Genomic DNA, 14,670 nt, shown 5'->3' on the forward strand with positions numbered 1-14,670 from the left:
CCAGCAAACCTCTGAGTTTATGGAAGGATGCATCTGACTATGTTTGAGTAGGAAAGTGTCACAGCAGATCTGCTTTATCCCATGTTTGCTGCCTGAGACTTATGTCAGCCGAAAGACTAACCCCCTTCCTGTCTTCTCCATCACTCCCACCTCCTGCTCAAGGAAGATGTTACATCAAACAGATGGAGATTGAGAACTCTGAGCCTGATCCTGGCCAAGGAGGTTGGTGCCTGATGGGTGGTGGGAAGGGAGGGAGCACCATCAAGGCAGCCTACAAGTTCCAAGTACAAGATGCATGGCCAACACCAGGAGGACTTCTCTCTACCTTGGGGAGGATTTTGCCTTTTATCTAAATCCAATTATTAAAAATTTCAGGAAATAGTTAAATGCTAGCATGCATAGAAACACCAAGCTCTATTCTTTCTACTAAAAGTCATGTTCAATGCTGTGGTGGTTTGATTTCCTATTACTACACTGGTCCATGCAATTCCTTGGCTTGAAAACTATGGTGAACTGATTATATCTAATTACCCCCATCTTGATTAAAATGAAATAAAACTTCAGGGTGAATATTTTTTCAGGACCATAATCTGAAAGTTAATTTTAGTTAGACCTTTTCCAAGGTTATATGCCAAAGCTGCCCTTCTACAGGGAGGCTGAAGTCAGGAGCTTTTTTGTTGGTTGGTTTGTTAATGGACGTCTCTTGCCAAAGAGGGTATTTTGGGAGTCTGCGGTGTGAGAGGCTTGTACAGCATGTTGATCGATCTGACTTTGCTAACTGGATCAATGAGATACCCTTCACACAGGCAGGCTGTCCTCAGAAGTTACACACGGAGAAAAGATCACCCACCTTTGGATAAAAACATTATTGATACAACCCTCGAAATAACTCCCACCCAGGAGGAGAGATTGCTGAGAAGCTGAAAAGCCTGATAGCCTTTGGTTCCTTCTCAGAGGCTGGTCATCAACGAGAAGTCGGAGGCTAGAAGAGGAGGAAAACAAAACAAATATAAGAACAACTAGGGAAAAAAAATACCACTCTGCCATCTTGGTCAAGTTGCTGTTTTAACCTAGACTCAATCACTATTACCTAAAAGAACTAGTTAGACTTTTTAAAGAACATTAAATTTTTTTCATATATATATTTTTCACATTACCTTTTTTATTAGACATTGTACAGATAGAGAAAGTACACATAACATAAATGTTCAACTCAACAGATTTCTGAGACATGAATACACCAACATAATGGCACCCCAAAAAAGAAACAAAATAGATTTTGTGTTCCTTTTTTTTCTCTCCAGCTTCCCTCCTTCTCCAAGAATAATCAGTATCCTGAATTTTGACTTGATAAATTAACTTGGCCTATTTTTTGAACTTCATGTAAATAAAATCACAGGGGATGAACTCTTTGATGTGTGACTTCTTTTGCTCAACATTAGGTTCATTCATGTCATTATATATAGTTCTAGATCTTTCTTTTTATTGCTGCATAGTATTTAATTTTAAATGCACCACAGTTAATTTATCTATCCAACTATTGATCTATTTTGTGAATGAGGAAATTAATATGGAACAAGGAAAAAGGCCAAGACTTATTAGTCAAATCACATTTGTATTAAGAATAAATATTTTGCAAAAAGGTACCAGAAAATTTAATTAAACTAATAAAGTAGAACTCTCAGCACTTTTAGCAGAAATATCATCCCACTCACCCTGCGCGGTCACTTATTACAGATACATAATGCAGTAAGCCATCCATATATGTCTCTGGAGATTTAAAAATTGGGCCGTTGCTGTCCCTGGTGCTCAATTCAATGTGACCATCTTCCAGAGTGACCTGAAGGCTACTTGTCTGAAATCATTATAGAAGAAAGCAATTAATTTGTATTCAAGGAATATGAATGAATAAATACTGAATTTATGACTCAAGCCATGTGCAAAACAGTTAGGATGTTTTGACCCAGATGTTTTGACACAGTCATTTTAATCTAAAGATTACTTTTTGAATATTTTGACTCCATGTTTATGAATATAAAGATCTTAAGCAAATTAATTCAACTCTGATGAATTCGTCAAAATCATTTTGTTTTGGACTTTCTACATTCACTAAGCCAATTGTATTTCTCAGTTATACAAAATAGTTACATCATTTCTACATTTTTCTATTTTTACTTTTATTTGCTGAAGTTATTTCCATCAATTTTTTTCTGAATGTTTTTTATAGCAAAGAGTTGATTTGTCAATTTTTAAAATAGCAAATATGCTAATTATTGATCATTAAGTTCAATAATATTTCTTTCTCAAGCTTGATCCATTCTACTCTGACTCTTTGGAGATATACAATGAGCCATTTTAATAGTAATAGTGAAACTTCTGTAAGCAATGGTAAGTGATACAGGAATTTCCAACAATGATTTTTCCTCCATAAACATTATAACTATGTTTTCTTTTCTTTGATTATTATGAATTTTTTTTTTTTACTATCTGGTCATTATTTCTAGGAAGCAAAAATTCCCATGTCAAATTCTGCAGATCAAAATTTTTGGCAAGATGATTTCTCTCTTTTGGTCAGTTATTAAATAAAAAATGTGCAATTTCAGCAGCTGTCATTCCAATTTTATTCATATTATATTCTACCAAGTATAAATTTTCATGGTACTCAGCAAGATGTGATTCTTCAGTGAGCTTTCAGTCTGTTTCCCCCCTCCCTTGGGGCAGGGGGACCAGGGATTGAATCCAGAGTGCTTAACCACTGAGCCACATCCCCAGCTCTTTTCATGTTTTGTTTTGAGACAGAGTCTCATTAAGTTGCTTAGGGCTTTGCAAAGTTGCTGAGGCTGGCTTTGAACTTGTGATCCTCTTGCCTCAGTTTCCCAAACTGCTGGGATTACAGGCATGTTCTACTGCACCCTGCTGTGCTGCCTTTTTTTTTTCCAGTTGGCAGTACTTATTTTGAATTGGTTCAAAAAATGCTACTTTCTATGTATTTTTTAGTTAATCCATTACAGAATTGAAGGCAATGTCCCTAAGATATTTCTAAGATTCCTCTATTATCCAGGATTAATGTAATCATTCACTAACTCTATTCTTCCATCTGCTTTTGACCATTTTCTGTATTGTGTACTAAGTGCTCCTACACATGGCAGAGGAAGCAAGTATTAGTTGTCAAAAGAGCTAAGCCAAGACCCCCTGCTTTGATGGAAGTCACCCCCACTGTCAAATGCTGGAACATGCTTTTTTTTTTGATATCTTTATTTTGTTTACTTTATTTTTATGTGGTGCTGAGGATTGAACCCAGGGCCTTGCACGTGCTAGGTGAGTGCTCTACTGCTGAGCCACAACCCCAGCGCCTGACACATGCTTTTTTAGGACTAGTTTTAAAATTGTATATATATATATATATATATATATATAGATAGATAGATAGATAGAGAGAGAGAGAGAGAGAGAGAGAGACAGACAGAGAGACAGAGAGACAGAGAGAGACAGAGAGTGAGAGCGAGCAAGTTACCAAGAGAGGAGAGGTATTCCTAATACTAGGTAGCCTCAGAGTCAGTCCACTACCTCCCATCTTCTCAACGATGCTAGATATATATTACACTGGACAATCCTAAAGACACAAATCAAGAATGACAGTTTTCTACTTAAAAATTCCACTCATTCTGCAAGTGAATTTTGTGGAGTCTGTGAGAGTTGACCGCTGACTCCTACATCCACATGGCCACCCCTGCAAAATCCTCTTGAGCTGCAGAGGGCACCCCCTAGCTGAAGAGAATTTCTAAGGCTCTGTTGTACATGGGGAGGGAGCAAAGGACCCTCTTTTCTGCCATCTCTGGATATAAATAGGGTTCAACCAGTTGCTGCCAAGAAAAGTCCCTAAAGAGCTAGCTTTTGTGTAATAAAAAAAGTAATGAGATAAATCTGGATTTTTTTTTAAACTTAGATTTAAAATTTAGCCACATTGTTATTTATAATAGTTATAATTCATTTTAAATCACAAAATATACCTGTAAAGAATGAAAATGAAGGGGTGATGGAAAGAAGATGTACTGGGGATTGAAATGGAGAAAACTATGTTATATGCATTTATGAATATGTCAAAGCCAACCCCACTATTCTGTATAGCTTTATAATGCACTACTAAAGAAAAGTTTTAAGATAATAAAAGTGAATTCATGGATACCCACAAATTCAGTTCTGCAAATTATTAGGTAGGCCCTAAGCCTGATTTCTTTTAGGACCTACCCCATGATTGAACTATACAATAGCATTTGCCATGATGAGAGATAAAATGCCTTATAATTCTACGTTCAAAACATCTCTGTAGCTGGGCACGGTGGCACACACCTGTTATCCCAGAGGCTGAGACAGGAGATCATGAGTTCAAAGTCAGCCTCAGCAACAGTGAGGCACTAAGCAACTCAGTGAGATCCTGACTCTAAATAAAATACAAAATCGCCTGGGGATGTGGCTCAGTGGTCAAGTGCTCCTGAGTTCAATTTCTGGTACCAAAACAAAACAAAACTCTGTTGTTTTTGACACCAAACCTTGAGTCAGGTTTAAACCTTGTTCAATATTAGGGACTATTTCTTACCCGGGTCTGATGATTTAACAATACACCACTAGGTTGAAAGGTCTGAAATCCAAATGAGGCCTGGAAGTGGTCCGGCAAGGGGAAGTCCAAATTGGTAAAACTCATTTGCCCTCCTCTGGAGAATGAGGCAGATCGCACAAGCTGAAATACAAATGTGGCATAAATTATTGGTGCTATCAACATTTCATGGCTGAAATACAGTACCTTGCCCTCTATCACTTTACTGGAACTGATGAAGGTGATTTATGTAACTCAGAAAGAAACTGAGTTTTCTCTTCTGCCTAATAAGTTACCAATCATCTGTAAGGATTTGCACCTATTGCTGATATTCTTACTTTGCTACAAATTTAATATGCAAGTTGGAAAAGGATCTGTATCTTGCGAATACATGGGCAGTGTAGGGGGACCAGTTCGCGGGTATTGGTGAAAGTATAGGACAGAAAAAAGTCCAAAGTTCAGGAGATGGGTCAGCTGGGATGCACTCCGCACTCTGTTGCAAGGTTCTGAACCTCCACTTACCTTCCAGTCCTCGGAGCACTTTTTGGTGACTCCCACAGTATCATTCAACCGAACGACACCACTGGTTTTCTTCAGATTTTTCATGCAGCCTCGGAAAGCAGGTGTAGAAATGTTAAACCTGATGGAGGATACAGAATAGGATCATGTCAGGCTCACCTGAGAGTCAAAGCTGAAACACTTGCTGTCCAGCATTTCTCATCCATAAACAAGTTCCATACATTTTATGGCTCTCTGTGCTCATATCCTAACATGCTCTCTCAGAATTCCTATAATGTTGCTTATTTTATGATACTGGAATCATCTACCTCCTTCATTCATTGAGTGAGTCTTCATTCTTCACTTTAAAAATACAATAATGTTGACAGAAGAATGTCCACTGTCCCCAAAATGGACAGAGACAAAATATACCCAATATCTAGACCTTTCCACCCTCCACTCCCCAGAGTCATGGCATTGCATGGTAGATGGAAAGTATATTAATAAGTTAATATATACTTATTATGTTAACTTATATAAATGTGTTAAGAAATTTGTAAATAACATATAAGAACCCACAAACGCACTAGAAAAACTTTTGTTCTTTTTTTTTTCCTGTCCACTCTTAAGTGAGCCACTATGAACTTGGAAGAAGTAAGGGGTTACTTTTTGGTTCGATTCAATTATGGAAAATGTGATGTGGTTTAACCACTGCTAGGCTGAACAACAATGGTGTCATCTGGGTTCCAGGCTGTATCCACCTCTTAACTATCCTTACCATGTGTGACAGTAGGCCAGGGGTCACTCTGAGAATTAAGACAGCTAGTGTAGGGGAAAAGCTTCAGACAGTGGTGGCACATGGCTATGGACCCTCAGGTGTTCCAAAGGCACAATAGTGCTCTCTAGAGATGAGGGCTATCCCTGCTGTTTGAGCAGGCAATTTGACTTCTCTTTGCCTCTGTTTCCATATCTGTGTAATAGGATCATGTTAATGCTTCGTAGAGTTGTCCTGAGTTTATATAAGTTAATATGTGTAACACATTCCAACAATGGTTGGTGCACAGTGAGGATTCATCTTGAGATGGTGGGGGCTAGTGACCACCCCCATATTACCATACTATCATTATTATTATGAAAGCCATTTCTACAACACCTTCCTGTGATTTGACTTCTGGGTGTGTTTGGAGCTGAATTTACATGAAGCATTAACACATGTGAACTGACTGAAGCCCAGACAAATGTTTATATTTCTAAAACAAATGGTATACTAAGAAAAGCCGAAGATTTCATTATAAGTCCCTAGGGCTGCTCACTTTTCTAAATGGAAAGGTGTCTGCATTCATTTTAATCCAATTCATTATGAACAGTGGAGCTGCATGGAACACACATAAAATTAAATTTCATTAAAAGGAAAAAGCAGAAACAAATTCTCACTGGTATGGCAGCATGAGCTTAATTATTTTGTAAAGATGACTTTTTGGCCCAGAAGAGGAGGAAATTCTTGGAGCTGGTCTCTTTATATATATCTTTATGTGTTATGAAATTCTCTCCTGAGCTATCTGAAGGCCTAAACTTTTAATTTTTGGAGCTGGTCTCTTTATACATATTTTGATGTATTATGAAATTCTCTCCTGGGCTATCTGAAGGCCTAAACTTCTGTGTTTCTCCACAGTGCAGGGTCTGAACATACTTGCTAGAGGAACGTGAATGCAGGGTACATGTTGGTGTGTTAAGTATTCCCACACTGGGGCACATGTGTATGCATACTCTGGGCCAATCTGTCCACAAAGCTTATCTAGGTCCATGGCTGCTGTAGGCAGATTTCAGAGAGTGACAAGAAAAAAATATAATCCTAAACTCAGAGTGGGGTACTTAGTAAATCTTCAACTGATCCCTGATCAGTTTTTCACTTTTCAAGTTATTTTCACATTTTATAATCACATTCTGTAATGCAGTGATATAAGTTCCCAGAAAAAAGTTCCTTTTTGGTGTCAGACCTACTGGTATTATCAGGGATGTTCTGTTCTTCTCCTGGGAAGCAGATGGGAGTTACAGGCTGTGATTTCTGATTAGAATCTTAAACATTCCAAGATATGGGTTCCCATTTCCAGAAGATACATCACAGGAAGAGAGGGAGACGCAAAACACCCACAAAATCCCTGGAGCAAACCTGCCATACTGCTAGTGTGTTTTGCCCCATGACAAGTTTGGATACTCAGATGTCCACAGGGGCCTTCCATGTATGCCAGGCATCAGACACCTCCCTCCTTGGGAAGAGCTGCCTGGTTGCCTCTACACAGCTTGGCTGTGGGTTATGGGTAGAATTCCTCTGTGTCCACCTACCTCCAGAAACCCATGTCAGAGGGCAGTTTCAGGATTCACTAGACCACCAATGGCCTCACTTGGGGATGAGGCAACCCAGAAACAGCTGAATATTGCTTAGTATTTTCTTTCTTTCTTTCGTGTGTGTGTGTGTGTGTGTGTGTGTGTGTGTGTGTGTGAGTGTTTTTCTGGGGATTAAACCCAGGGCCTGGTGCATGCGAAGCAAGCACTCTACCAACTGAGCTATGTCCCCAATCCAGTATTTTCTTTCAAAAGTGTAAAAGTCCAGAGAAATCTTTTTACTTGCCTCTACTTCCTGCATTTCCCATTTTCTTTTGATTTTGATTGGAAACTGGAATATACTAGCCAGAAAAAGGAAATAGCCTTTTTGTTTGTTTGCAACATTCTAAGACCAATTACTAGGAGAATCCTATATGTCTGTCTACATGTATAGGCATTTAATATCTGCGTATATATTTTCTTAGTGGAGAGAGATAAAAAGGCAAAGAAAGATTGAGTGTTGACTTAACCCAAGGCCACACCACTCTTCGGTGACAAATCCTAAACTAGAACTGCTCTCGTGGTCCTGCCCTCCACCCTAGTGGTCCTGGATTGGCTGGTGCCAATGTCACTGACCAGGGACCTTCTGCTAGTAACACACAAATGCAAACCTCCTACCAATGGTTTTCTTATTGTCTTCCCTGGAGAATTCCTCCTGTCTCTGGCTCTGGGCAGCGCACCTGTCTCCATAATCTCAATGCCCACCTGTCCCTGAACATCAGTCACCCTGGCTCCAGCCTGTTTTCTCTCTGGAGTTCCAGGCCATTCTTGCCACCTGCTTCTGTGCCTTTCCACCTGGCTGTGTCTCTGGCTTCTGAGCTCAGGCTGTTTCAGACTGAATATGTCACCTGTTCTTCCTCTGGTGCCTTTATTCACCCACATGTTCAGCCAAAAACCAGGTATCTGTCTTGACCACTTTCGTCCTTTACTAGCTCTGCCTAGGCAACTGTTAATGGCTACTTCTGGGACCTGCTCCCTCTTCCTCACCTGAACTGCTATTACCCCTTCTCCTGCATCAGGCCACCCTCATCTCTCACCTCTGCTAATACTCTATCTATTCTTCCAACTTCTCTGCCTGCTTCTGTTCTTCCTCTTCCCTAATCTGATCTCTGCCTTGCGCTAGAGTGAGATACTGAAAACCTCAAAGAGATCATGCCCTTTTGCTGCTGAAGTCTTTCCAATGACTCCTACCATGATTGGCAAGATCCCCTGTAGTGTGGCCTTGAGGCCCGTGTGCACTCTCATAGCATGTGCCATACTTGACTATCATGACCATCTCACTTCCTCTCTTCTTGAGATCTCTCCAACACCTGTCACATCCCTGATGCACACTAGGCCTCAAAAACACTTGTGTAGTGAACAAATAAACAATAACTCTCAAATGTACTCTGAAGTGCTGACTACCTAAAGTAGTCTCTTATTACACTTAGTTGAATAATATCAAGGGCACTGGCAATTCATAACTAGCTGTTCATAATCACATTACTATTTAATATTACTATTCAATATTAATATCATCTCTTTGACTCAATTTCTTCATTTGCAAAATTCAGGTATTATAGACCATGATCTGCAAGGGCCACCGAGTTTAAAGACATTCACTCCCAAACTACTAAGGTTGAGCTTTCCAATCTGAAGAATCACATGTAGGGCTGGGCACAATAGTGCATGCCTGTAATTCCAGCAGCTCAGGAGGCTGAGACAGGAAGATCACAAGTTCAAAGCCAGGCTCAGCAACTTAGCAAGGCCTTAAGCTAAATTGCTCACTAAATTGTGAGGTTGTCTCAAAATGAAAAATAAAAAGGGTTGGGGATGTGGCTCAGTGGTTAAGCACCCAGGGTTCAATCCCTGGTACAAAAAAGAAGAATCACATATATAAATGATCACAATCAAACATTCTAGGAGTATTTTAGCTTGATCATGAGGCTTTACAAAACCTTCTAGGATATTTTCATCTAACACGTTAATGTCAGTGATCTAAAAGCCTTTGGTACATTACAAACAAATTAAAAGAATATAAAAATGATTTCTGAGTGCATCCTCAAACTGGTAGATTTCAGACTAAGTTTTACAGCCTGTATGGAATGCATTTAATTCATCCATGGGTTCATTCATCCAAGGATGAGTCGTGTACCTATTCCATGCTTGTAGCATGCAGGGGGCTGGAAATACAGATGGGAAAAAGACACTGTGTCTAGATTCTTCAAGAGACCTCCTAAAGGCGGCAACCTCAGCTTTCAGGGCTTGATACTACTCATCAGGCCAGGGGACACCTACCCTCTCCTTGCTACCTTTACTGGCCAGGGCCACAGCCTCATTCTACTTGTAGGCAGCGTGTTCTTTGTAGTTTCTCGCCTCCCAGGGATGACAATGGGGACAACACAAAGTTTCCCCTATTTGAACACCCTATTTGAAAACCCATTTTCATTATTCAGTATCTGCAATCTGTGAACTATACTGTTAGAACTGAAAAGTTAACTGTGGCCAGAATTAAACAAAGTAGACCAGGGTTTTTTGATGGCATTCATTACCACTATAAAAGGTGATCCTTTTTTTTTTTTTAAACATAACAAATCAAAACATATGATCTTACCTTTCCCTGATTGCAATTGGAATTCCTCCAAGATAATATGTGCTGAAATCAAATATTTCCCCCTCGATTTTAATGTTTTGATTATCCACATTTATCCGCATAACTTTTTGGACTCTTCCAATTTTGATCAGAATCTGAAATAAATGAGGTAAATCAGAAAGCAATGGGAAAGAAAAGAATCCTATTCACATGAATGGCCCAGAGCCATTCAATCTTTACTTTTCTTCAGATTCATTTATACACATGGTACAAAGATTGCAGTAGCAGTTTGGGGTAAAAAAAAATCTGATATGAAAATATTTTAATAGAAATATTTTTATGTAAAATTAATGGTTTATATATGTCATATATATTATCTATTCTGTGCCTAAATGTTCAAATTTTATAAAGAATGTGTCCCTTGGTTAATAAAATAAGTCATTCTGGTAATAAAAGGGTTTGTTTTTGTCTTTGTTGGCATTGAATCAATTTTAAAGGTCTATAGACATTTAAAAATTCATGTAAACAGACTCGAAGGTCATACCAGATGATCTTTTCCATTGTTGATGGTATCCCTGATTCCTTTCTCTTTGGGTGGCTCTGAATTCAGCTTGTATCTCACCATGAGGTTGCCGTCTTCTATATTTAGGGATATGAAGCGATCCTAGAGAATGGAAATGATACAGATTATCTGGTGACCTGGGTGAAGAAGGGCCAAGGCCCTGGGAGTCAAGTTATTCTTGATCAAAACCTGTTCTCAGCTCCAACTGTCTCCTGAGTTAAGAGGGGTAGCAGTGCTATAAGAGCCATCACCGGATGGGTGTGATGGTTCACTGCTGTAGGTGGTGATGAGAGCATCATGCCTGGCACTCAGGATGGACGCAAAACATGGTAGTGTTTATCATGATTTTGTTTCATGCCCATCCATAGCCCATCCACAACAAACATGGAAACTGAAAGGATAGAGAACATTATAGTAATTTGAAAACATGAGCACTACCTTTCAGAGAGAGAAAAATCCCCAGATATTTTCCACCACCTGTTTTCCGATTTACTCCTACGTCTTGGTCACTTTGCTGCCTCCTCCCCTCTATTCCCTATTTCAGTGTCCAGGTCCTGCGAGGCTCCCGCATGGGACTCCTTCTTTCCCTCACACCACTCCCTTTGCCTTGATGCTCATGATTGCTCCTATGGTTCCAGCTCAGCTGTGCTCATGAAACCCAGATGCTTCTCTCCAGCCTAGACATGTCCCTTTGGGGCCAGGTCTGTATGTCTGATCCCCTAGTTAGTGCTTGCATGACTAATAATACCTCAAATTCAAAATATCCTCAGAAGAATTTATGATCTGCATGCCTCCCATATGCTGTCGAGCCGAACCTGTCTTTCTTTTCTTCATCCTTTGCACATCTCCCCCGCTCTCTCTCACTCATCATCATCATCATCATCATCATCATCACCTTCGTAAGCAAGCCATACCCTTTAGAGTCATTCTTGGTCTTTCTCTCCCATCCAATCAAATCTTCTGAATTCTTCCATTAAGTCTCTCACATCATCCCCCTGGTCCCAGCCACAATTTCTTTAGCTCAACTGCATAGCAATAGCCTGCTAGTTTCCCTGTGTCCCTTCAAATCACTTCCACTCGGCAATAAGAGCAGCCTTCTGAAAATGCCAGTGCAAGAACCTTACTTTCCTTTGTTTTCAGACACATTCCTGATGCCCCGGCAGATAACTGCAGGGCTGAGCATCTCTTCCCTTCATTCCTTAGCACTCCCTCTTGCTCTCCAAGTCACAACCACACAGGTCACCCTTCCATCCCTGGGCGCTCCTGGCTTTCTCACCCCTGGGCCTTCTTTGTGTCCCTACCTCTGCCAGATCCTGCATTGCCCTGTCCCCCAAATACCAGTTTCTACTTGTTGTTCTCGGTCTCTGTCAAAGCATCCTCTGCTCAAGAAAGTCTTTAATGCCATCAGCCTCATTTTCCCTCTATACAGCTCCTTGCAATTGGAACAGACTAAGGACCTATTAATAACATGCTTTGTGTGACACTGGACATCCCCTCTAGAGGACAGGAACCGTGTCTGTCTTGACATTATTGCCTGGCTGTCATGGAGCAAGGCATGCACTGAAGGCAGCTATTTCCTCTGTGGTCAGATAAGCAGAGGAATTTCTGACTCAGAGCTTCAGGCTTTGCTCTTACCCAGACCCCTAACAATAAAAAGCTGTTCCTTTGAAGCCTAAGGCCAGAGTCTTCAGCTGAAAAGAAAATTGGTCAAAGGACCAATTTTTCTAGATCCTAAGCCTTTATTGTTGAGAGTCAGGTTAGAGTTTATCAATCCACTAAAAAGAGTAATAGCAGCACCCAGAGAGGAAGGAACCATCCTGCTTAATAGCAGCTCTGCATCATTTCTTACACAATGACATTATGTAAGTTTTCTTCTAACATATATACTATTTCTGGTTCTTAGTCTTTAAGAAGTTCAAAATGTAGTACAGTTTGAGCATCCAAACATGAAATTCTTCAAAACCTAAAAAAAAATTATTTTTTGAGCACCAATGTGATGCCACTAAGCTGATGGTTTAATGTATACAAATTTTGTTTCATGCACAAAATTTTTAAAAGTATTGTATAAAGTTGTCTTCAGGCTATGCGTATAACATACATGAATTTCTTGTTTAAACTTGGGTCCCATCCTCAAGATATTTCATTCTGTATATGCAAATATTCTGTAGTCTGAAAAAAAAAATCCCAAATCTGAAACACTTCTGGTCCCAAGCATTTTGAGAAAGAAATATTCAACCTCAAGAAAGAAGACCTTGTTTCAGAAAACACTGAAGGCATTGGGCAACTTCTCACCTCGTAGCATCCTTCAGGCTGGTTGGGACCCATCAGAACTAGCTCAGCCTCAGAATCTCCTGAAGGGTCCAGACCAACCCCAGAGAGGAGAGCTAGGCCAGGTCTGTGTCCCTACCCTGCAGGTAGAAGGGGCTAGTAAAATCTCAAACTCCATATCCACTCCATATTCTCAGACTAGAGAGCCCATGGTTTGATCCACATTTCTTCCAAAATATTACCTGTGAGAGCAGCTACAGGAACTCCTATTCCCAGGAGCAATTCACTGAAAGACCCAGGGTGGCTACATGGGAGCCAGAGCAAACCCACCTACTTTCCCTAGACCAGCAGGTGGCACTGATGATCATTTGTTGAGTGTGCCTTTGGATTTCTCTGACATAATGAACTTAAGTATTTCATGCTTGTATAATTATACCAAAATGGATTCTTTTTTTCATGTGTAACTAAAAAGAATCAATGAAAAAGAAGGAATGGTCCTCAGGAATCTCAGCTGCTTGAATGTTCCATGTCTTGAGAAGTCAAGAATTAGGCTGGTAAAGAGACACCCCGGGGCAGCCTGGCAAGAGGCAAAGCAAGATGGAATAGCAGGAGGTGACATCAGTCATCTGGATCTCAGAGACCCCAGGAGGTCTGCACTTGTTCTATGGCACGATAAGTAGATTATTAGGCAAGCAGTACTTTTCAAAGAACAAAACCAACACCCAAGCCGGGCTCGGAGGTACATGCCTGTAGTCTCAGCTACTTAGGAAACTGAGGCAGGAGGATCCCAAGTTCAAGGCCAGCCTCAGCAACTTAGGAAGATCCTGTCTCAAAAAATAAAAAAGGTCTGGGGTTATAGCTCAGTAGTTAAGTGTTCACCTAATATGTGCAAGGCTCTGGGTTCAATCCCCAGCACTGTAAAATATAAATTTAAAAATAATTTTGAACATACTCTATATGCAAAGATATGAAAAATTGTACTCTATATGTGTAATAAGAATGGTAATGCATTCCACTGTCATGTATTTAAAAAAATAAAATCAATAAAACTAAAAACAAATAAATAAAAAATAAAAAGACCAATGTTGAAGGGAAAAAAAGAATAATAAAAAGTCTAAATTGTATTAAGCATAATAATAATAATAATAATAATAATAATAATAATACTGACAAAGACAATTGAATGGGAGATATTTTGTCCCCATTTTGCATTATGGTCTCAAATTTCTGATTACTCTTCCTCATCAACACTCACCATTCCACCCTGCCCCCAACCAATAGAAAGAAGCAATTGGCCAAGAGAGAGGAGGCAGGCCACCTTTGCACATTGTTTTTCAGATCTACTTGGTTGTTTATAAATAACCCAGTCATCTGAAAATTGCTACACAGAATGGATATTTTGTTAGGTTCCGAATGTTTATATATTACCTGGTTTTCTGCAAAGAACAGCAAACCTCTATCCACGGTGGTCTGAATAGTCTGTCCAAAGGTTGGGATGGGAGCGTTTGGTTGAGTTGGAACTCGAGCATAGCCTGTACCTTCAAAATAGTTTTTGTCTGATTCTTCCTTTCTCCTGTCAACAGCAATCATTAAAAGTTAGAACACTGCAGCAAGGGATCACTGTGCTAGTGTGCTACTGATATGCTGCCATCTGAAAAGTAGGACAAAGAATATGCAATCTAGGTGTCATGATTTTATTAAAGAAGAGGGAATACATTTAAAATGTTAAAAGAGCCAAAATTTTCTCCTGGACATGCTCTTATCCCCTATATCAAAAAAGGTAATATTCAAGAA

At 39.8% G+C, this 14,670-nt stretch overlaps 1 protein-coding gene across 1 annotated transcript in view; it reads right to left on the reverse strand.

Moving 5' to 3' along the window:
* The window catches only part of Lama3 (laminin subunit alpha 3), a 247,818-nt gene that overhangs the window by 19,384 nt on the left and 213,764 nt on the right, over positions 1–14,670 (reverse strand). The window contains exons 60-66 of the mRNA XM_071602850.1: positions 14,305–14,449; positions 10,591–10,710; positions 10,068–10,201; positions 5,117–5,234; positions 4,598–4,738; positions 1,716–1,855; positions 851–982 (exon numbers count right to left, since the gene is read on the reverse strand). Coding sequence (XP_071458951.1) covers positions 851–982; positions 1,716–1,855; positions 4,598–4,738; positions 5,117–5,234; positions 10,068–10,201; positions 10,591–10,710; positions 14,305–14,449 — 930 coding nt within the window. The remainder of the gene's footprint in view (positions 1–850; positions 983–1,715; positions 1,856–4,597; positions 4,739–5,116; positions 5,235–10,067; positions 10,202–10,590; positions 10,711–14,304; positions 14,450–14,670) is intronic.

This window comes from Marmota flaviventris, chromosome 16 (genome assembly GCF_047511675.1).
Source record: "Marmota flaviventris isolate mMarFla1 chromosome 16, mMarFla1.hap1, whole genome shotgun sequence".
Classification (NCBI taxonomy): domain Eukaryota; kingdom Metazoa; phylum Chordata; class Mammalia; order Rodentia; family Sciuridae; genus Marmota; species Marmota flaviventris.